We start from the raw sequence: 22,580 nt of genomic DNA on the forward strand, positions 1-22,580 counted from the left end.
TCATAGGGCCAGAAGCAGGAATGCTTGCTGCTAATTGTCCTGCGTAAAGTTCAATTCACAACTACATCATTGTCCCTTCTTGAATTGTTGGATCAAATTTCTGCAGCTCTCAGCTGAACAGCACTGGGTACTTAAACCATAAAGACTGCAGTGGCTCAAGCACGCAGTTCACCAGCACCTTCTCAAGATAAGCAAGAAATGCTGGCCTCGCCAGTGGCACGCGCATCTCATGAACAACTAAATTTATGAAAACTAAATGTCATTAAAAGTAAATCCTGGCCTTGCCAATGACCTCAATACATAGAACATAGAACATTACAGCGCAGAACAGGCCCTTCGGCCCACGATGTTGCACCGACCAGTTAAAAAAAAACTGTGACCCTCCAACCTAAACCAATTTCTTTTCGTCCATGAACCTATCTACGGATCTCTTAAACGCCCCCAAACTAGGCGCATTTACTACTGATGCTGGCAGGGCATTCCAATCCCTCACCACCCTCTGGGTAAAGAACCTACCCCTGACATCGGTTCTATAACTACCCCCCCTCAATTTAAAGCCATGCCCCCTCGTGCTGGATTTCTCCATCAGAGGAAAAAGGCTATCACTATCCACCCTATCTAAACCTCTAATCATCTTATATGTTTCAATAAGATCCCCTCTTAGCCGCCGCCTTTCCAGCGAAAACAATCCCAAATCCCTCAGCCTCTCCTCATAGGATCTCCCCTCCATACCAGGCAACATCCTGGTAAACCTCCTCTGCACCCTCTCCAAAGCCTCCACATCCTTCCTGTAATGTGGGGACCAGAACTGCACACAGTACTCCAAGTGCGGCCGCACCAGAGTTGTGTACAGTTGCAACATAACGCTACGACTCCTAAATTCAATCCCCCTACCAATAAACGCCAAGACACCATATGCCTTCTTAACAACCTTATCTACTTGATTCCCAACTTTCAGGGATCTATGCACACATACACCTAGATCCCTCTGCTCCTCCACACTATTCAAAGTCCTCCCGTTAGCCCTATACTCAACACATCTGTTATTCCTACCAAAGTGAATTACCTCACACTTCTCCGCATTAAACTCCATCCGCCACCTCTCGGCCCAACTTTGCAACCTAAGTCTTCCTGCAAACTACGACACCCTTCTTCACTGTCTACCACACCACCGACTTTGTAGGACATTTAGGATTGAGAAAAGGAGAAGCATCTTCACTCATAAGGTGATGGGCCTGTGGAATTCCCGACCTCAGGAGGCTGTGGAGGCCAAGTCAGAGTATATATGAGGAAATGGATAGATTTCTAGATGCTGAAGGTGTCAAAGGATATGGGGAAATATGACGCTATGACAGAGGATTATATTGAATGGTGCAGCAGGTTCCAAGGGCCAAATGGCCTACTTCTGCACAGATTTTAATTGTTTCTACACCTCATGAATAAAAGCAATTGCAATACAGAAACTCAATTGTTTGCAATTTTATTGTTTTCCTGAAGTTTAGCATAAATTTTATCAAGATTTTCTGGAAGAAATATCAGCACTCTCACTCTAAAACAAGGCCGAGTTCAAGCTCCACTTCAGGACAACACAATTCACTCTAACATTTCCATGCCTGATTTTAATGCTCTCCCTCAGGGGCAGTAAGCTCAACTGTTCTATTTTATTCTCTCACTGAATTTCCTGCCCAGCTGCTGCCAGAGCTAACCTTGCAAACGTCCTTTGCATCCCACTCACCTCTCCAAGTGCTGACGCTGTGGGCTCTGCCAAATCAACAACTAGTATTTATATATTCTTTTTAATGTAAAACAACAGTCCAAGACGCCTCACAGGAGTATTATAAAATACAACACTCAGCCAAATTAGGAGATTTAGGTTTGGTATCCAAAAGCTTGATCAAAGAAGCAGCTTTAAGGAACACCTGAGTCACTTGATTATGTGTCGTACCTTTTGGGGGGGGGAATTCCCAATTCACATACTACACTCTCCAATTCAAAACGATTTACCTTTTGGCTTCATTCATCATTATATCTTTGGAGCTAGTAATTGGCTGAATCACACCCTCACCTCTACCTTGAAGCACCTGGCTGTACTCAAACTAGTCTCTCTCTCCCTGCGCGAGGGCGAGGGACACACACACACAGACACACTCTTCCATAGGTCCAACAGATACAGACATGACAATTTATCGTCAAGTTTGGCTGGACCAGCACAAGCACCATTGGCTCCAGCTCTTCTTGGCAAAGCTACCCACTGCATTCCAAGTGGATTGCTGAATAAAGGAAATTTCCTGGCTTCTCTTCAGGACAACCTGTTTTCTGAAATTCCTCCCTCCTCCAAATTCATCCCCGACAATGAAGGCTTCTCTCTCAAAGGAGGATACCACAGTCAGTTGGCTCTACTGTTCCCCTTCCTTTTCCCAGGGCACTCGTCTTATCCACGAGGTCCACCTCCATTCCAGCCATAAACTCCAGTCCCCAGCCAACAACTATATCCTTCTCCATGTCTGAGGCTGAACCAGACCAATAGTAATCTTGATGATCAATTTGACCCAGAGATCAGCCAGGAACCACATTTCCACTCTAAAACCAAGATCATCTACATCCATGTCTAACATTTCACCACTTTGACCCTGCCTCAATCTGCTGCTGAAATTCTTATCCGTGCCTTTGTTACTTGACTATTCAAATGCTGTTCTGGGTGGCCTCTCATTTTGCACCCTCCGTAAACTTACATTCATCCAAAGCTTAAGTGCTTCTGTAACCTACTAGGCACAAGTCCCACCATGCACCTCTCACCCGTGTTTGTTGAGCTACATTGGCTCCAATCCCAGCAACACCTCAAATTTCAAATTCTCACCCGTTTTCCATTAGCTCCACAGCGTTACCACTCTATTATTGTAACATTCGCCATCCTGAAGGCCGATTCTGGTCTCCTTCTGTTTCCTTAATTTTAAATCATCCCACCATTGGTGGCCAGGCCTTAGATGCAAGTTCTCGAAATGCTTCTCTAAGCATCGCCTTTAAAGCACATCTGAAAACCTACCTCATTGCTGTCCAATATCTCCTTGTGTCACACAGTGTCAAATTTTGTTTGATAATACCTTTATGAAATTCCTTGTGACATTTCACTATGCTCAAAGGACTATTTAAGAACAACTTCTTGTTTTTGTCAAAGACCTTGTCTTTGTGATAAGAAGTTAAAATCAAGGTCCTGCTCTAATGACTATTTCACTGGACTAGTAACCTAGAGGCCTAGATTTAGAATCTGGGAACATGGGTTCATCCCACCGTAGCTGCTGGGAGAATTTTGTTTAAAAATGGAGTTGAAAACTAATCTCAGAAACGGCAGACTGAAACTATCATCCATTGTTGTAAAAACCTATCTGGCCCATCTTTAGGAAAGGAAATCTGCCATCCTCAGTTGGTCTGACCTATATGCAACTCAAAACCACAGTGAAGTGATTGTCTCTATTGATCTCAAGATCAATTAGTGATGGCCAACAAATGCTGGCCTTGCCAGTGAATAAATTAACAGGTGGATGTAAACAATCCCATTTATCACACTTATGAAGAGCAATTTCCTGGTCAACGCTCATCCCCCAATCAGCAAAAGAACAGATTATCCCATTATTTATCACTTATTTTTGTTGGATCTTGCTACGTGCAAAATGGCTGCTGTGCTTGCTGTGAACATGACTTGGAAAATAATTTACTATGAAGCAGTTTGAGATTGCTTGGCAAGGTGAATGGCACTACATAAATCAAACATTTACTTTTTTTCAACCAACACGCTCCTGATCATCCACTTCACCAGTCAAGCAATGCCAAAAAGTCATGCATTTTACTCCTTCAAAGACACCATTCCAAGTTTCGTCAGCAATACATTTACGTAGAATTTTACAGCACACATGGTAGCCCATCATGCAGACTTTTAGTCCCACTCCCCTACTTGTTCCCTTCAGCCCTACAATTAGTACATACCAAATTCACTGGAAAACTGCAGCTTTCCAGAAGTTCTAGACCACCTAACAAAGAAACATTGATCTTCTCTTAAACAAATGCAGCGCAGTGCTCCAACTCTGATTATCCCGAAATCCATTATATATGTGCCTCTGAGATCTAATTTCAAACACATCGATTTCAGGATATGATCTTAGTAAATTATTCAGATTGATAGTCAACTGTTTTATGGGCAAGTAGATTGTGCTTTTAGAAAGGCAAATAGTTATGTTGACACTTGTTTACAATTTACCACATCTATATGGGCAAGAAAGGATTTGAATACATAAACAATGTGCTCTGCCAAGCAAAAGTAACTTGCGGTCAGAGTCACAACCAACTACTTCAAACAGAAATCAGTTATGGCTTACACAACTTTTACCAATATTATTTTCTGTAATCATTTGAAAGTGTTTAATATGGCGCTGCTTCAAAAATAAAGTCAATGCTCTGAATTTTACTGTTAAATAACTCAAATTGATCAAGAATTGAGCAAAAGTAGAGTCATTTGTTGATAATACGGCACATACCTAACCAACTCCAGAAGTTCCATTTTTTCAAAAAATCTCTTTATAAGGCTATAGGTCATTCAGTCTCAAGCTGCAGCTTTACAGAACTCGCACAAAAATTATCAATGCCTATGAAAATTAAAGAAAAGGTGCATTCAAGATTTATTGTAGAACAACATATTATGCAATCTTCCAAAAATGTGCATTTAGTTAATATGATCTACAATATAGAAATCCCAAATTCCAAAATGAAGAGCCCCTGGTTTTAAAGGTGGCATAAAACCTGCACAATTATTACAGCATACAAGAATTTCTCCTCTTCATCCCATTCCCCATCAAGAGTTCTCTCTGCAGCCTGTTCCTTTTAGTCTGAAATTCTTTCTTCCAGTCATGCAAACTACCTTCCTAAATAATCAATTTAGCTGCCCCAAGGGTAGCCCGAGCTAAAAGGACTAAAAGCACCAGCTATCCAATTAAGTTACTATTCTCCAAACCTGCCACAACAGTGCACAAACAACACTACCCATTGTTGTCAACAACACAAAATTATGTCACAGGAGGGGTGTGTTACTTCACTGATGCCGGACTGCGATTATAGAGGGAAAAATATTGAAGTCACAATGTATAAAATATTAAATTAAAACAAGAATTAAGCCATGCTGAGCATAAACAATTAAGAATGGGATCTATCAGAAATGTGCACCGTGGGGGGAAAAAAAGCATTTAAAAGGAGGACTGCTAAATATTTACAAGCATTTTTGTTACCTCATTAAAAAGATACTTGTGCTTTTAATAACAAACTTAACTTTCAACCACAAGTTTAACTGCCAGCTCATACACAAACATGGCAACTTACAAACCATGGGGCAGTTCAGGATGAGCTGCTGTTTTGCAAAGCCAAATCTTCCAGCAATCTGTAGCAACTCAAAAGACATCTTTTTCCTTGCCCCATATTGCTGGATAATTCATTAATAAATGCAACATTAAAACTTGCCATTATCTTAGCAGCAAAATACAGGGCCTTTTTGTAAGAACTATTTAGGGTTTTTTGGATCTGGCTTAACTGTCAATCAGGTTTGAAAATATTTATCTTGGCTCCCTTTCTATCCTCACAGTACACAAATAAAATACAAAGCATCAACATTAGAGATAATCCCTCATCCAATGTAATAAAACGAACACTATTTATTCATTCCATAAAAAATAGAATTCTCTATTTGGATGCAAGGCTATCGAGCATCTTCTGGTTCTACATTCAATAAGCAGCGCTGTCACATCTCTAACATTATGATAGACAGCAGATTAAGTTCAATTTCACAACAGAGCTCTCTTATAATGTTTTATACATTGACACCATACTATTTCTCTTTTCTCCCAGTCATCTTTATCTATCTGCCATCCAAAATAAAATTCAATATTCAAGACATGAACCATTGAAATAACTCTATGAAATATAGCACTGCTCTTGCTGTGTTTGTTTTTAATTTATTTGGGTTCGTCTGAAGATCTCTATTCACAGCCAATCAAGTAAATCTACCTCTTCGAGGCTTGTGATTATCATACTCTCTTGATTTAACTCTTGTTGTAACTGAGCGGCAAGAAATCAATGTTGCCTTTTGGGATACCTGACATTGAACAAAAATTGAAAATGCAGATCTGGCAGCGTCGGTGGAGAGAGAACAGAACTAATGTTTCAAGTCCGGATGACCCTTCATCAAAGCTCTGACAAAGGGACATCCAAACTTGAAAGGTTGGCTGTGCCCTCTCTCCATAGATACTGTCAGACCTGCTGAGATTTTCCAGCATTTTCTATTTTTGTTTCAGATTCCAGCATCTGCAGAATTTTGCCTTAACTGAATAAAAACGGTTCAATTTCCTCAATTTTTGAGAAGCACAAAACTAATGTAATTTGAAGCTCTAATTTACAAGTTTCATAACATTTGGTTTAATTTCACATGTGGAGTCATAAAAATTCAAACGGCTAACTGTTAACTTACAGAATTGTGGACTAAACAATACATTTTTGACAGATTCATACCTCATTGATTGCAGTCAATCTTCAATCTGGTAATGAAATTCATCATACACAAAGAAAGCTATGCATCTTTGAGACACATCTTGAAACAACCATCACCACTTAGCTTTAATAACTTGCGGCAGTTCAAACACTTGGTTTTGCAAGCAAATAATATTTATATGTACTAAAAAGACATTTTCTCTGTGAAATTCCTGGGGCCATGATTTTTGATCACACTATTGTGTCAACTTGGAAAATTGCCTGTGAAAATATTTAGAATATGTAAACAATTATCAGCAATGATATAGCTGGTAGGGTTGTGGGCAGCATTTTTAATACGTAGTTATCTATTTCCCTATAATACACCAGTGAGTACACCAAAATACTTCATTGGCCTGAGGTATTTTTGGAAGTCCTGAGGCCCCAGAAGGCACAATATAAATGCAAATCTCTTCCTCTCTTATAAAAAGAAACTCAATCAACTGCTCGGAAGAGTTGACCATTTCTTACAGAATAAAAAAGACTTGCCACTTCTGACCTCAGGGAATCCCAAAGTTCTTTACAGCCAGTGAAAAACTTCTGAAGTGGAGCAATGAAAAGAATGCCAAAAATGGTCAGAACTGGTGCTCCTTTAAAACTTCAACAGTGATGTGAAGCAGGATCATGTCAGGTTCCCAGTGCTCCACAATTTCTATGCAGCAGGAATGATGCAAAATTTATCTGTTGCCATTTTCTCCCTTGGTTTTCTTCTTTGTTTTCATTCTAACTGGATGGCAATTAATGGCTAATGTTCCAACACTTACCCCTGGTGTTGTCAGTTCAAATGGTTATTGTGCAGCAATTTTCTGGCGTCCATTAATCCCAATTTCATACATTGCACATTTCACCCAACCACCATGCACAAGATGAGAAACGCAAGGCAAATTAATTGTAATTTAAAGAGTGATGTCAGCTGGTGCCATACATATTCAGACCACATACTGATGGTACCAGTGGCCATCACTAGACATCTCGCTGCGTCACCTGGTTAGATGTAAAGTCTGCTGACACAGTTAGGTGTTAATTGGCAACCATTAGTGTAAACTGCAAAGCAGCCCATATGGCAGTGCATGAGCACAGTTGAAACAGTTTAAAATGCACATTCTTCTCAACCAAAGTCATTCTTAATATTTTAAATATATATGAATATATTTTAAAAACCCTGAATCTAAAAACACTGTTGGAGAGTTTACATTCCCTGTGCCACAGAGTTGTTTTGGCTTGTCACAGATAGTGGTCCTGAGGAATGGAAAATTTGGCCAGACTGTGTCAAACCAAACCTAACTTTTGAATCAATTATTAAGCTTCTGGGCCAATAAAAAGGGAATTGTACTTTTTAATTTGATCAATGTTAGTTTTCTTAGAACAATATCAACAGCTTCCCACAAACCAAATTTGTTTAACTGTTTTTATGTCTATCTTCAAAGGGCTGCTAACTGCCAACATACAGGTCTGGCAACAAGCCCATCACCATCTTCCCAATTTGCCACATCAACTCTCCCTTTCCCTGCCCCTTTAGAACAAGAAAAACATCTGCAAGGCAGAAAAGCATTCCTTAAATTGCTGCTTAATCAATGAGAATTAAGAGATGAACCCTTATTAGCCTCGAGCTTCCAAACATTTTAACATGACCGCCCAGAGACCATGTGGGATCAGATCTTTTGCACAAAATTCCAGATGGACAAGATTTTGATTCCAAATGTCACTGGACCATAATTTCAAGACATTATTGCAAGGAGAAAGATGTACAGAATAAGTAATCTCTGACTAGCACATGCAAAGCACAGAAATATCAAAAATAGGGGATGAGAGTCAGATATCCACTCATGTATATACATGGCTCCAACTTACATATAGAGAATCACGTAAAAAAAAAACTTAAAGTCCTCAGAACTGTGGAGTTCAGAAAGGTACGTTCTTTACATCCAAGAAAAAGCATGATTTAAACAAGGATCATGTGCCTCCTGCAATCCTTACAGCACTGATCCAGGTAAAATCTATTCAGACTATGTGCTGAGCTGGTCTGTCACAGCTTCGCAGATCAAGGGTGCCTACAGCTGATCTGAACATGGCCGAATTAAGAGGAAGGAAAAAAAAGCTCAGTGCTCCCACTCTTGGCTATTGTCCAGGAATTCCTGGCTACCACTGTTGGAAAGTACATGTGCGTGGACAGGATAGGTTTGGCTGTAATGTACTTCCAAGACAAATGCTCAATGCTAAGTCGCTCACCTTAACAGCCATACAAATATGGTACTTCCCAAAATGTTACTGATGCCCATAAGACTCTTGTTTAAGTCAACAACACGGCCGACATCAAGGATGTTGAAGAAAAAGAAAGAAAGGACTTCTATGATGTATAATACAGATATTCTGTAGAACATTAAAGGAATTCAAAACAATAAGTCATCTGCTACACCTTCCTGGGACAAGCAAAATGAATGCAGATGAGCCAAGTGGGGAAAAATTATTCTTTGTTCATCATGTAGATCTGCCAAATCACATGGAGTTGACGACTTAGAATTTGACAGTTTCTGTCTTTGATAGCAGTGATTCCATCTGGAAGGCAGTTATGGACTAATCTGGAACAAAACTCAACAAAGGTCTGAGGTGATGTCCATAAAAGTAATGTGCTTCTATAAGTTGACTAATGGTGGCCTCATCTTAACTGCAAGCACATTGTAATTCTTAATGAGCAGCAAAACATCTATTTGCAGCTCTCACCGCAAAGAAATGTTATTCCATTTCCAGTATACATCAGCACACAGCTATCATGTTTACACTGAAACCAAGCTCATTGTTCCTGACGAGATCACTGCAGAAGCCATTTTTCAGCTCAACATATTGTGGTCCGCTGGAACACAAGTTTATGCATTTATTAGTAAATGAATATCAGAGATCTTCAGCTAGATTTGAACTATAGAGGATAATGTTTAAAAGTATCGAATCAAGTCCAATTATGATCAGATCTTCTCTAGTTTTCCCACATTTCCTCCTTTAAAAAAAAGTTTGTTGTTTAGTTTAAATAATCATTACAACTTTTGATTTAGGTTAATTTGTTTTTGCTTACTGTCTTTCTTTGTCTCGCTGTCCTTCCCCTTCATCAACGTAGTGCCAGTTCCTCCCCATTCTGTCCCAGGATTGTCCGCGATCTCCTAGTGCTCTGAAAAGAGGAATCCTACCTGGAACCAAACAGCTAATTAGCAAATATCTCATTATTGCACATGAGCACCGTTAATGGAATGTCATTAGTAGTCAGGGACAAAGTATCAGAAAATGCTGAGTGACTACAGTTTCAATTAAAGACCAAATTTGGACATTTGTCCACATTATATGAAATATTTCAATAACAATTCATAAAATGCAACCACAATATTCCTTGCTCCTACCTCATTTGACATATCTGCCACTTCTTAATATTGATGTAAAGCATAAATTATGAAAATTAGACCACAAATATATAATAGCAGTGAAGACATATAATGGGCAGCAAAGTGGCACAATTTTCAACACTGTTGCCTCACAGCACCAGGGACCCAGGTTCAATTCTTGCCTCAGATCACTGTCTGCATGGAGTTTGCACACTCTCCACGTATCTGTGTGGGTTTCCTCCAGGTGCTCCAGTTTCCTCAAAAGGTCCAAAAGATGTGTGGGTTAGGTTGATTGGCAATGCTCAATAGCCCCTTAGTGTTACAGAGATTAGCAGGGTAAATACATGGGGTTACAAGGATAGGGCCTGGGTGGGATTATTGTTGGTGCAAGGGCGATGGGCCAAATGGCCTCTTTCTGCACTATAGGGATTCTATGAGAATGAACATGACTATAGAGAATTTAAAACCTTAACTTATACCTAAAAATGAGTGACACTTTTTGACTGCCTGTGAATGTAATCTTTTGAAAATACAGTATTCTATTAATCTATGCAAATTATAATTTGTGCAAACAACATATAATCTTGGATATTTATATATTAACGTTCACAGTTGAAAAACAGCCTTTTGTGATCACATTTATTGTGCTGGTAGCAAATCTGTCATCAGCACACTATTCAAATCTGCAACAAAAAAAGGTTTCAGTCATTTGTAAGACTGTTAGCAAGTGCTGAAACACAGAGCCCAAGCAAAATTGAAGTCTTTGGGTATTGAAGGAAAATGCCTTCACTGACTGGAGTCAGACCGACCACAAAGGAAGATAGTTGCAATTATTGCAGGTCAATTATCCAAGCCACTGGACATCATTGCAGGGGTTCCTCGGGGGAAGTCTGTTAGTCCCAACCATCTTCAGCTACTTCATTATCTTCCTTTCATCATAAGGTCAGAAGTGGCGAAGCTTGCTTATGATTGCAATGTTTCATATGATTCACAACTCCCTCTATGCCCTCAACTCCCCTATCTTTGGGAAAAGATGTTGTCGATCGATCTGATCTAAGCCCCTCATTATTTTGTAGATCTCTAAAAGATCACTCCTAAGCCGCCTACATTCCAAGGAAAAAAGTCCCAGTCTATCCAGCCTCTTCTAACTCACACCATCAAGTCCCAGTAGCATCCTAGTAAATCTTTTCTGCATTCCTTCTAGTTTAATAATATCCTTTCTATAATAGGGTGACCAGAACTGTACATAGTATTCCAAGTGTGGCCTTACCAATGTCTTGTACAACTTCAACAAGACATTCCAACTCCTGTATTCAATGTTCTGACCAATAAAACCAAGCATGTGGAATGCTTTCTTCACCTATCTGTCCACCTGTGACTCCACTTTCAACATCTATGAACCTGTATCCCCCGATCTCTTTGTTCTATGACTCTCCCCAACACCCTATCGTTGATTGGCTAAGTCCTGCCCTGGGTCGATATACCAAAATGCATCACCTCATATCCTATGAAGCATTTGAGAAAAATAAATTCCAAGGTACTTTTCAATTACTCTTAAAACAAGAACTCAATTTGTGCATGCCCACACATTTCTACTTTTAAAAGGGTAATATTTCATAAGCAATATCAAGGATATCAGGTTCAATCCACACTACTTTCAAGGAAGGTGTATTCATAACAGCCATACAGGTTGGGTATCAACTTGCAAACCCTTCCACCATACAGCAACGGCAGGAGTTATGACAAGAAATTCCTGGTGAGCCACATGATGCTGGCTGACCAGATAACTCGAGCATCTACCATAACTACTCAAAACTCTGGGCCACAACACACATGTAAGAGTACATGCTGCCACAGCAACTCGTGACTCCTTGCCTAATTAATTAAACGTGTTGGCTCAGTTGGTTCGACAGCCAGTGTGGATCAGATTGATACCAACAGCTCAGGGGTACCACCAGCACAGGGTTACATTTCCCCATTCTGATTGAGGTAGATTCAGGACCTGCCTCTTTGCCCAACCCGTGATGTGGAGTTTGTGGAACTGTGGGTTGGACCTGCCTTTCAGCAGAGAACTGAAGAAGAATTGAGGTAGGTGGCTTTCCTTTCCAACAAGTAAAATTACAGAATGCAGAAGCTTACATTTAAGCTTCAAGAACAACTTCCTCTGGTGCCACTATAGTCACAAGGTAACTAGAGAAAATGGAACTGGCCTGTCTTATAAGACCATAAGACGTGGGAGCAGAATTAAGCCACCTGGCCCATCAAGTCTGCTCCTCCACTTAATCATGGCTGATACTTTTCTCATCCCCATTCTCCTGCCTTTTCCCAATAACCCCTGATCCCCTTATCAATCAAGAACCTATCTATCTCCGTCTTAAAGACACTCAATGACCTGGCCTCCGCAGCCTTCTGCGGCAAGAGTTCCACAGATTCACCACTCTCCGGCTGAAGAAATTCCTCCTCATCTCTGTTTTAAAGGATCGTCCCATCAGCCTGAGGTTGTGCCCTCTGGTTCTAGCTTTTCCCATTGGTGGAAACATCCTCTCCACGTCCACTCTATCCAGGCCTCGCAGTATCATGGACGTTTCAATAAGATCCCTCCTCATCCATTTCTTAAATTTATTTCAATATTTCTGCCTCCACCACCTTATTCATTCAATACATTAATCACTTACTTCCCGACAACAATTCTAAATAGTAACTTTGCCACCTTGCTTTGCTGTTAAAAGCTGTACTTGAATTAGTGTTCCAAATCCTTCTTTTCCATACCATTTACAGTCTTATACATCTCTATATCAGGAGTTAAGAGGACAACTCTCAGGTACCTCCTTTCCAACTTAACTGCTCAATCATGTCCAGTTTTCGCTCACAGCTCTAGCATTTTCTACACTTGTCTCAGTGACCACAATACTCGTGGGTGTTACCTCTCATTGGAGTACAGCAGTTTCAACATCACTTGCTCAACACTTTCACTCCAATGTTTTGGCTGCATAGTTCTGGCATTAGATTTTCTCCACTAATTGTTGCACTGCAACAGTTTGGACATGTAAAGCACCAAGTTTGCTCAAATAAATATTTTTCAATTTCATGCTTAGCCAGATTAAAAGTACTTCGCTCACACATTTTCTCATAAGTTAATGAAACATTTTTCTGAAAGAAAACTTGCCGACACTATTTCATGCAAACAATCAAAACACTAGAATTAACGGCCCAAGTATCACACTGTTGATATGCAATAAATACTTTTCACAAAACATGACCCATCCACCTTTGAATGGAATTCAACCATCCCTCACCTTCATGCCTGGAATTCAGGCATTTTCTGCCTTGTGCATTTCAAGAGTTGGTTCATGGTTACTTGTTTTCAGTTATCTAGTTGCAACCAATGGAAGGCAAATAGCTCATGATTTTCATTCACTTTCTCAACATGTACAATGAGGGCTATCCCTTGATACTCAAAATATATTACATTTACATTCAGTTGATTGTGCTGCAGCATTCCAAGGATAAAATTAAAAGATGCTCAAGAATTTTCATTATCTCAGTCATACAATTGGGAAACGTCGATTCCACCATTTATAACACGAGTGTTTCTGGGAATATGATTTGCTCTACTTGCAAAGCTGACATTACCAGAATTTTTAATCCTGACATACCCAGTTACCAACACAGAGTCAAATGACACCTGCTCCACTCCCATTGAAGAGGCTAGAATTCAGGAAGGAGCGAGCAACTCATCACAGGGAGAAAATAACATTTCTTCAGGCATTATAGCAGCCATTATAGTACGTAACAAGTCTCACAACACCAAGTTCAAGTCCAACAGGTTTATTTGGGAGCACAAGCTTTCAGAGCGCTGCTCCTTCATCAGGTGAGTGGACATGTGGTATATATATATATATATATATATATATGTAGACACACACATACAGACTCAACTGCAAGATAATGGTTGGAATGCGAGACTTTACAGGTAATCAAGTCTTTACAGGTACAGACAATGCGAGTGGAGAGGGGAATAATGACAGGTTAAAGCGGTGTGAATTGTCTCAAGCCAGGAAAGCATCATAATACATACAGGTTCTCCATTTGTACAACACAATTCTTTCCACATTGCAGCAAAGCTTAAAGGAACAGAAATTGCGAGAAAAATAAAAGTTACTTTTTTCTGTGCCAAACAACTGACAGTATAAACTGTGCGAGAAATTGAGTTGGGCAAGATTAGATTGCAACATCCCAGAGTACGCCGAACTAGAAGAAAGGATTGGCTAAGTAGGTGGATTTAATGAAAGGGAGAACCTTTAACCAGGTGCATGTTTCTAAGTTTCAATTGCAGAACTAGGGGTCATAGTTTGAGGATAAGGTGTAAATCTTTTAGGACTGAGGTGAGGAGAAATTTCTTCACCCAGAGAGTGGTGAATCTGTGAAATTCACTACCACATAAAGTAGTTGAGGCCAGAACCTTGTGTGATTTCAAGAAGAAATTAGATACAGCTCTTGGGGCTAAAGGGATCAAAGGAAATGGAGGGGAAAACAGGATCAGCCATAATCAAAATGAATGGTGGAGCAGGCTCAACCAGCCAAATGGCCTGCTACTGCTCCTATTTTTTAATGTTTCCGATGTTTCTAAGTAAGCTGTTTTTGCCCAAAATAAATAGATGCTATAACAATCAACTTCAAAATTGACATTACTTAAAATAAACAATTTGTGGTCAATATAAATGACTTCATTTTAAACATAGACCTTAAGTGTAGATTGTATTACCATTATTTTCAATGCTATCTCACCACATACCAAAATGAACACTGGCACAATAAATCCTCTCAGAAGTCTAACAACACCAGGTTAAAGTCCAACAGGTTTATTTGGTAGCAAAAGCCACTAGCTTTCGGAACAGTGTGGCTTTTGCTACCAAATAAACCTGTTGGACTTTAACCTGGTGTTGTTAGACTTCTTACTGTCTAAGTCCAACGCCGGCATCTCCACATCACAATAAATCCACTCTCATTACAAGTCCCAATAAAACTCACCATCTCAACAAATCACTTATCGTTTTCATCATGATAAAACAATGGGTTTCAAATGTTAGTATAACCCTTATTGACAGGACAATAAGCACACCCTTGCTATTGTCTCACTAAGTAGCTCAACTGTCTTCCTTCTCTGCCTTTCAACACAAAAGCAGTCCCTTCGATAGGTCATAGTTTCTTGGGTGGGTCATCCTTTTATATTTTGCCAAAAGGCCACTCTCTTGTTGCCCAAACAAATAAAGAGATAATTTAACATGGAAGAAAGTTCAAATCTAGACTTGCTTCAACACCACTACGTACGCTTTGACAGGAGTCAACTGGACAGCGACCCCTTGGTCTGTACTTTTCAAGACTAAACTGGGTGGTGCATTTATACTGAGTTATTGGGAGGGCTGTGACCTTTAACAATTTTTCATTATATTGGAACAAGAGTTAAAAAGGCAGGCACAGTAAATGATAATCCTCAAAACTTGACTACAAACCTGCGAAAGCAGAACACGATTAACAATTACTAACGCTATGAGACTTCTCCTGTTTATTTTTTTGTTCTCATTGAAAACTGTTTCACCAACTTCCTGTTATAAAGCGACAAATTACTTCAGGGCATCTGAAGTTTAGTCGCAGAATAAGGCATCGGTCCAAAGGAAACGCAGCTAAACCTCTCCCTCCTCCACCCAAGCCAGAATTTTATCTGTATTGCTGCGAATACTCTGCAGAAAAGCAACATGCAAAGCCAGGCTCTTAGCCTCAATATTTACCACTTTTTATACTAAAATATATAGAAGCACAAATCAGGTTTTAGTCTTTCCACTGTCCTACTGAATGTGTCACAATTACTTGAAGTAAAGCTTTTCAGCTACAAGTGGCCATGATATTTGAGTGGGGCTGCTACAGGGTGGGGGCAGAGGGGGAGCAGTGTGGGGGAGGAAAACAGATCCAGAGAGGAAAAAGGACGGATTTCACACTAATGAATGCAATCCAATGACCTCTGTTCGGACGTGTATACACAGATGTTAGATATGGGCAGAATTAAGCTCTGTTTTGATGCAGTTTTGTTTTTCTTCCCTCCCTCATTCCACTGTTGAAGCAGGCTGCTGAAACTCAAGTGCCTTGGTTCACATTTGAAGAAAGCGGATTTGGGCAGGGGACTGGGGGCTTGCCAGAACACATGTAACTATACCCCAGCATGAGTCACTCCCTTCAGAAGGGAGGGAAGGAAAAGCCCGAACTGACTAGCCCCACAGCTTACAGCTTGTCATTTTATTTGTGCCAAAGTAAAAGCCACATTTCTCCTCACATTCTCGCCAATAACTGAAGTTACATAGTACCATTAACAGTGAGACTACATACTCCATCCATCTGCCTTTTCAGGAAACCTCCTGAAAAGCTGCACAACCAATGAAATATTATTGGACCAGGCACCTAAGGACTTGATCCATTTTCATAGAATCCATACAATGCAAAAGGGTGCCATTCAGCCCATCGAGCCTGCGCCAACAACAATCCCACCAAGACCCTATCCCCATAACCACACGTAATTATTCAGCTAATCCCCTGACACTAAAGGTCAATTTGGCATGGCCAATCTACCTAACCCACATATTTTTGTTGGCAATACATATAGAACGCTTTTCGTCCATGTTGAACAGTTACAACATTTCAGGGCAATGTATGGCAAAGTTATTCCTGAATTGCGATTTTAGCTTTTTAGCCTCAGATACAGTTTGAACTCAGACAAAAAGTCTCCTGAGTTCTATTTGAGATGGATTTCTATTTAGAAAATGCCAACCTTGTAGAATATGGTTGGGGGAACAGGATACATTTGCATTATGTATACCAATCACATAGTAAAGTCATGCCATACTGCAGGCTATCATATATAGTTACAGTTGAATGATGAGACTATCACATCCTTGTCCACAGAGTATTCCTTCAAAACTACCAATACAACTATCAAAAGCAATGCATTAAAAATTATATATACAGACAAATCTAGTTTATTTAAGGAAACAGCTTAAATGCTGCAATCTAACTTATGAGGTCCCAAATATGTGAACTTGGGACACTTTACTTTACAGCTTGATTTCGAAGGGACACTGAAGTTGTTCAAATATAAATTAGGGCATGATACTAGATGTCTTAACTTTTCTTAAATGTAACAACCACAAAATTAACTGTGCAAGGTATGATTTGCTTCCAATTTAACTATTCAATGTTCATTTCATCCTCTACAAATAATCTTGAAATATTTCTGCATGAGAATACCAAAACCCTGAGACATTGCCTTGTTGCAAAGTCTTATAGATTTATTTATATTTCTCTCTTTCCAAGTGAAATTATTGATTTTGTTCTTTGTTTTGTACTTTTTTAATGCATTGATGGGATTATGGGCTTCGCTGGCTGAGTCATCATTGATTGCATGTCCCTAACTGCCTTCTTAAACCGCTGCAGACCCTAAGGTGCAGTAGACCTAAAGTACTGTTAGGGAAGGGGCTGCAGGATTTTGACCCAGTAACAGGGAAGAAAGGGTGATTCTTCACTTCATCCCTGAAGTACTCAGACAAAATGTTCTGAACACTTTTGACTGCCAACTTCCAGGATATATCACCATCGATATGTTTTGAAGTTTAACTTCATCTTCTCGTGCCTTCCTTAATTTAATTGTTTTTTACATTAAGCTGTTACTGCTTTCTGAAAAAGCACCGATAACATCACAGCAAACCAAGTACAAAGTAGCCCCAAGCTACTTAAAATAAAAAATACCTCCAGGTAAGGCAAATAAATATTTTGCTTTGTATCAGGAAACAATGGATATGCAGCAATTCTTTTAGCTCCACTCCATTTGGCAACATTTGCTTGCAAATTGAAATACAAATCTACATTTGGCTAATAAGTTAACTAAATAAGTGTTTGTAATCACTATCTAATGAGTTGGTACGCTTTAGTGCACAGTGATTTCAATAAATATTTGGATGAAAGATTACATCCTGAGTATCCTTGCTGCTCAAACGAACTACAGGAATCCATAAGCAACACTCATCCAAAACTTTGGATAAAATATAATCTTCCTAATGCAAGTTCACATGGTTAGCAGTCCCAAACCATACCTTCTCAAAATTGAAGCTAAAAGAAAACTTGTTACTTATTCAAAAAGGTTTCCATGATCAGTTTCAATACTGATCAGTAAGCAGGGTGTTCTCTTCGTGGGTGTTCCAGTCATAATGACTTCCTCCCCCACTCCATCCATTTTGAACAGGAAATTTATAAATGGGAAACTCCCACTTGCACACAACTAAAAAAAATAATTACCACAAAATCCCCAAGTGGAAAAAAATTCTGGGCAAGTATTGGTACATCCTGCTGCCTGTATTTTAAGCAGACAAATTTCCAGCTCTTAAGCATCACCAAAGAGATTGCAAAATTCCATGGATAGTTTGACATATCACTGCTCACTATTGATGATCCTCTCAGAGATAATTGCATTCAGTATTTGAAGCTGTGTCACAGCTTGACACAAGTCAAAGTTTAGAGATATGGACAATGAGTACAAATTAAGTTCAGGCGTGCTTTTGTCAGAATTTACACTACCCTTGAAGATACTCAAGTAAAATTGAAATGGAGGCCCTGTTTGTTGTCTAAATGTGCTTCCTTTCAAAACAATACTTAAGTCAAGTACAACAGTCTCGATCACTCAAAGCAAATTATGATGATCCATTACCATTACTAAAATATCTCGAATCCATCTTATTTCAGGGAGTTACTGTGATTATTAACTTGTGTCTTATTATAATAAACATTTCAAATCCAGGACAGTCATGAGTTAAATATTGTGTAGCAGTGATGCAGAAATCCTTTAAGATAGAACTTCAGAGTGCAGTAAACTCATTGTCAAAACCATGGTGAATAGTCATTACCACTGAAAGGAACAAATATTGGAATCATAGTAAAGGGAATCCATATGAAAGAATTAGGGGAGAGAGTGGTCGAAGTGAAAACATCGACAGGAATGACCAGAAATGTAACATTGAGGTCCTCATCTCAGAAACATGTAGAATGCATTTGTTCAAATACTCCGCATTCCAAACATATTTCCCCATCCCCCTTATCTAAGAGCATGGCTGGATCACAACAAAATTCTCATTCTACCCATTTATGAATTTATTTAGCCAAACATCTGTTCCTCTCATCGGACAGCACAAATATCTGCCCAATTTTCTCATAATTAACTCAGAATAAGATATGTAGATTCACACAGCTTCAATGTTTTAAATATCGGCACCAATTTACAGCATTTCTTTCTGAAAAAGGATCTGTGGGAATAGCTTCAGGACCTCCTCACGGCCTCCCAAGCTTCCCAGACCTCTGGTGGCTTCACCATATGGTACTTTTGTTAACTACAACCGACCAAATAACACTTCAATATTCCACTGGAGTTTAGCAATTCCTTTATATTTGGAATAAAAAAATGACATGAATGCAAATCAGTGCAGCAAATGCTGCATTTACTAACATCTATTTCACCTATTGACAAGGCCTTCTGATGTGGAGCACAGATCAATAATGCTGGCAGGAGGATCTGGAACTAATCTTAAATCTTGCATCAGTTTTGCTGAACTGACCATGGGTTTTGTTTCATTCTCCATCTTGGCCACCAGTTCCTCAACCCATAATTTCCCTTTTAAAAAAAAATCACCACATCCCATCTGTGAGAAATTATTTTGTGTTGTTTCCCTGAGCAGGTAATCATTGGTATGTATGTACCAATAAAGTTCCTTAAAATTAACATGTATTCCAAAAGCCAGATTTGTAGTAAGTCAACAAAAAACTTCAGAGTGATGTTCACTGCAAACTTCCAACTTTCCAAAGATTTCAGGTATTCCACTTCAACAACTTGTACACTGATTTTTTGGAGAGATTACCAATCAAGTATAAATATCTTCGATTCGACAAATGTTACTGTTGAAATTATTTGTGTTGTACGTTCAACAAAAGATCCCCAAACACGATTAACAATTTCTAAGTTAGTAAAACCTAGTATCACAACATAGGCTTTCCCTTGCACAAGGGAATACCTTAGAAACATGTTTGCACAAAACATCAACTGTGAAATCAAGAATATTTCACTCGTTGTTTCAGGACCAAGCAGAGAACTGTTTCAAAGAATGGGGAAGCCCTTTCTGGGACATCTCTGCTCTCACTGGAAACTCCAACCAGGAAGTGGTTGAATAGGACTGCAACTGTCTCCACAGCTCTGCGTCTGTGTGCATGAAGTGCTGGAGCAAACTTGCACCAACAGAATGGAGGATGTGGGCAAACAACACCCCAGCTATGGCCGGTAGCCAACGTATAAAGTTTTCCAACCAAAGTGGAAACCCCCCTCTAGATGGACGTGGGTCTTCTCTCAATGTTTTAAATTAGCATGCCTCGACGTGAAAATCAAACCGAAAATTACTGTATTTAAAAAATCAAAACTTTTTGAACTGTACACTCAAGTTTCAATAAAAACAAGACTCTCACTTTTCTCTACACAGACTGGTCTGTTACAGATTGCCAATTTATTTTACAGTTCCAATAACTGAAGGTTTCATTTTCTGGTATGAATGATCCAATGAGTGAGATCAACACTATAGGCGCATTACCCATTTTCCCTGCTTAATGTAAAATCCCACAAAAAAGGTGAACAGATTTGATACGAGACCAAAAGAAAATCGAGAAATTCGTGAAAAGCAGGCAATAAATCATGGAGAGAGTGCTGTATTTAAATCACAGTGGAGAGCAGTACCTAAACACACAATATCCAACTTAACTCCCAGCACTGAAAACACCACACAAGCTGTGTGTGTGTGTGCTGGATGCACTTCAGCCTGCTACCTGTTACAGAAATCCCACCTTTAAGAAACAGCAAGGGAGATAATCCCAAGCACCCTTAATATTGATCAACGACCCAAAGGGAAGCTTGCACATGGGCGAAATCATGTGCCCAGACTAAGAGCTTTGGGTGGGGGGGAGAAGCATGATAAAATGGGGGGTTTTTTGTGAGAGAAAGAGAAGTAGGTGAATTTCTCCCTCTCCCCCCCTCAAAAACATAACCGTTAGAAATGGGAATGGGGAATTAAATTTGTGTTATGAGGTGTGAGATTCGTCTCCCCCGAGCAGGCGGGTTAAGCTGTTTTGCTGCTTGGGAGTCTGGGTTAATCCCCCCCTCAGCAGCAGCAAGTCCCTCCAGACAAAGTCAGGCTCGAGTGGGAGACAATACCCGGGCAGGCCGCGGACTCGGGCCTCACCCCGCGCTCTCTCTCCCACCCCCAAACCCCCCCTCCCCTCACCGCACTTTCCCCCCACCACTCTCCCTCAGCCAGTTGAGAGGCTTTGGGAGAGAGTTGGCCTCCGGCGTGGTGTGGCTGAGAGGGGGGGGGGAGCGGTTTGTGGAGCCGAGAGACGGGCGTTGACGCAGCAGGAATGGAGTCGGGGCCTCTTCTCTCTCTGCCTCAGCCCCATCCCCTCCCCTCTCTTCCCCCCGCCCCGCCAGCGGCCCCGAGGCTCAGGCTGCTCTCAGTCCAGGCTCCAAAGCCTCCCGCCCCGCCAGCAGGGCAAAGCAGCAACAACAACGCGCGCGCACACACACTGAAATATATACCGTTCAACGAAATCCAGCCAACACTCACCGGTTAACCCATCTATCTATATGTGCAGCGGCAGGGGAAAAAAAAAGAGGCCACCCCAAACCAGTCACTCCGGCACAAGAGGGAGGGAAAAAAAATGATCCCGACAAGCTGCCTCCTCCTCCTTCTCCTCTCAGCCCTGAGTAACCAGGAACCTGCTTTCCCCCCCCCACCCCCAGCGGAAACCACAGCCTGGTATTGTGGGTAAAGCAAAGACCCACCCCTGCCTCATCCAACTCAATCACACACCAATATCACACACACGCACAATAAACCCCTGCCTGCTTCAACTCAATCACACACCAATATCACTCACACAAATACAACAAACCCCCCTGCCCTGCTTCAACTCAATCACACACACAAATACAGCAATCCCTGATCCAACTCAATCACACACCAATATCACACACACGCACAATAAACCCCTGCCTGCTTCAACTCAATCACACACCAATATCACTCACACAAATACAACAAACCCCCCTGCCCTGCTTCAACTCAATCACACACACAAATACAGCAATCCCTGATCCAACTTAATCACACACCAATATCACACACACAAATACAACAAACCCCCTGCCCTGCTTCAACTCGATGTGGAGATGCCGGCGTTGGACTGGGGTAAACACAGTAAGAGTTTTAACAGCACCAGGTTAAAGTCCAACAGGTTTATTTGGTAGCAAATGTCATTAGCTTCAACTCAACCACACACCAATATCACACACACTCGCACAAATACAACGAACCCCCTGCCCTGCTTCAACTCAACCACACACCAATATCACACACACTCACACACAAATACAACAAACCCCCTGCCCTGATTCAGCTCAATCACACCAACATCACACACACTCACACAAATACAACAAACCCCCTGCCCTGCTTCAACTCAATCACACACCAATATCACACACACTCACACAAATACAACAAACCCCCTGCCCTG

The 22,580-nt window shown here is 40.5% G+C and overlaps 1 protein-coding gene across 6 annotated transcripts in view; it reads right to left on the bottom strand.

The window, feature by feature from the left end:
* Positions 1-21,782, bottom strand: part of zbtb46 (zinc finger and BTB domain containing 46) — an 84,252-nt gene extending 62,470 nt beyond the window's left edge. For 2 of the 6 annotated variants that reach the window (XM_078236585.1, XM_078236581.1), the window contains exons 1-2: positions 21,629-21,770; positions 9,632-9,743 (exon numbers count right to left, since the gene is read on the bottom strand). In XM_078236585.1, coding sequence (XP_078092711.1) covers positions 9,632-9,690 — 59 coding nt within the window. In that variant the 5' untranslated portion in view covers positions 9,691-9,743; positions 21,629-21,770. Of the gene's footprint in view, positions 1-4,529; positions 4,638-9,631; positions 9,744-21,628 lie in introns of all 6 variants that reach the window. The other 4 variants (XM_078236582.1, XM_078236583.1, XM_078236584.1 and 1 more) reach the window with 4 other exon arrangements.
* Positions 21,783-22,580: the final 798 nt, after the last annotated feature.

The sequence above is a fragment of the Mustelus asterias genome, chromosome 20, assembly GCF_964213995.1.
Source record: "Mustelus asterias chromosome 20, sMusAst1.hap1.1, whole genome shotgun sequence".
NCBI lineage: Eukaryota > Metazoa > Chordata > Chondrichthyes > Carcharhiniformes > Triakidae > Mustelus > Mustelus asterias.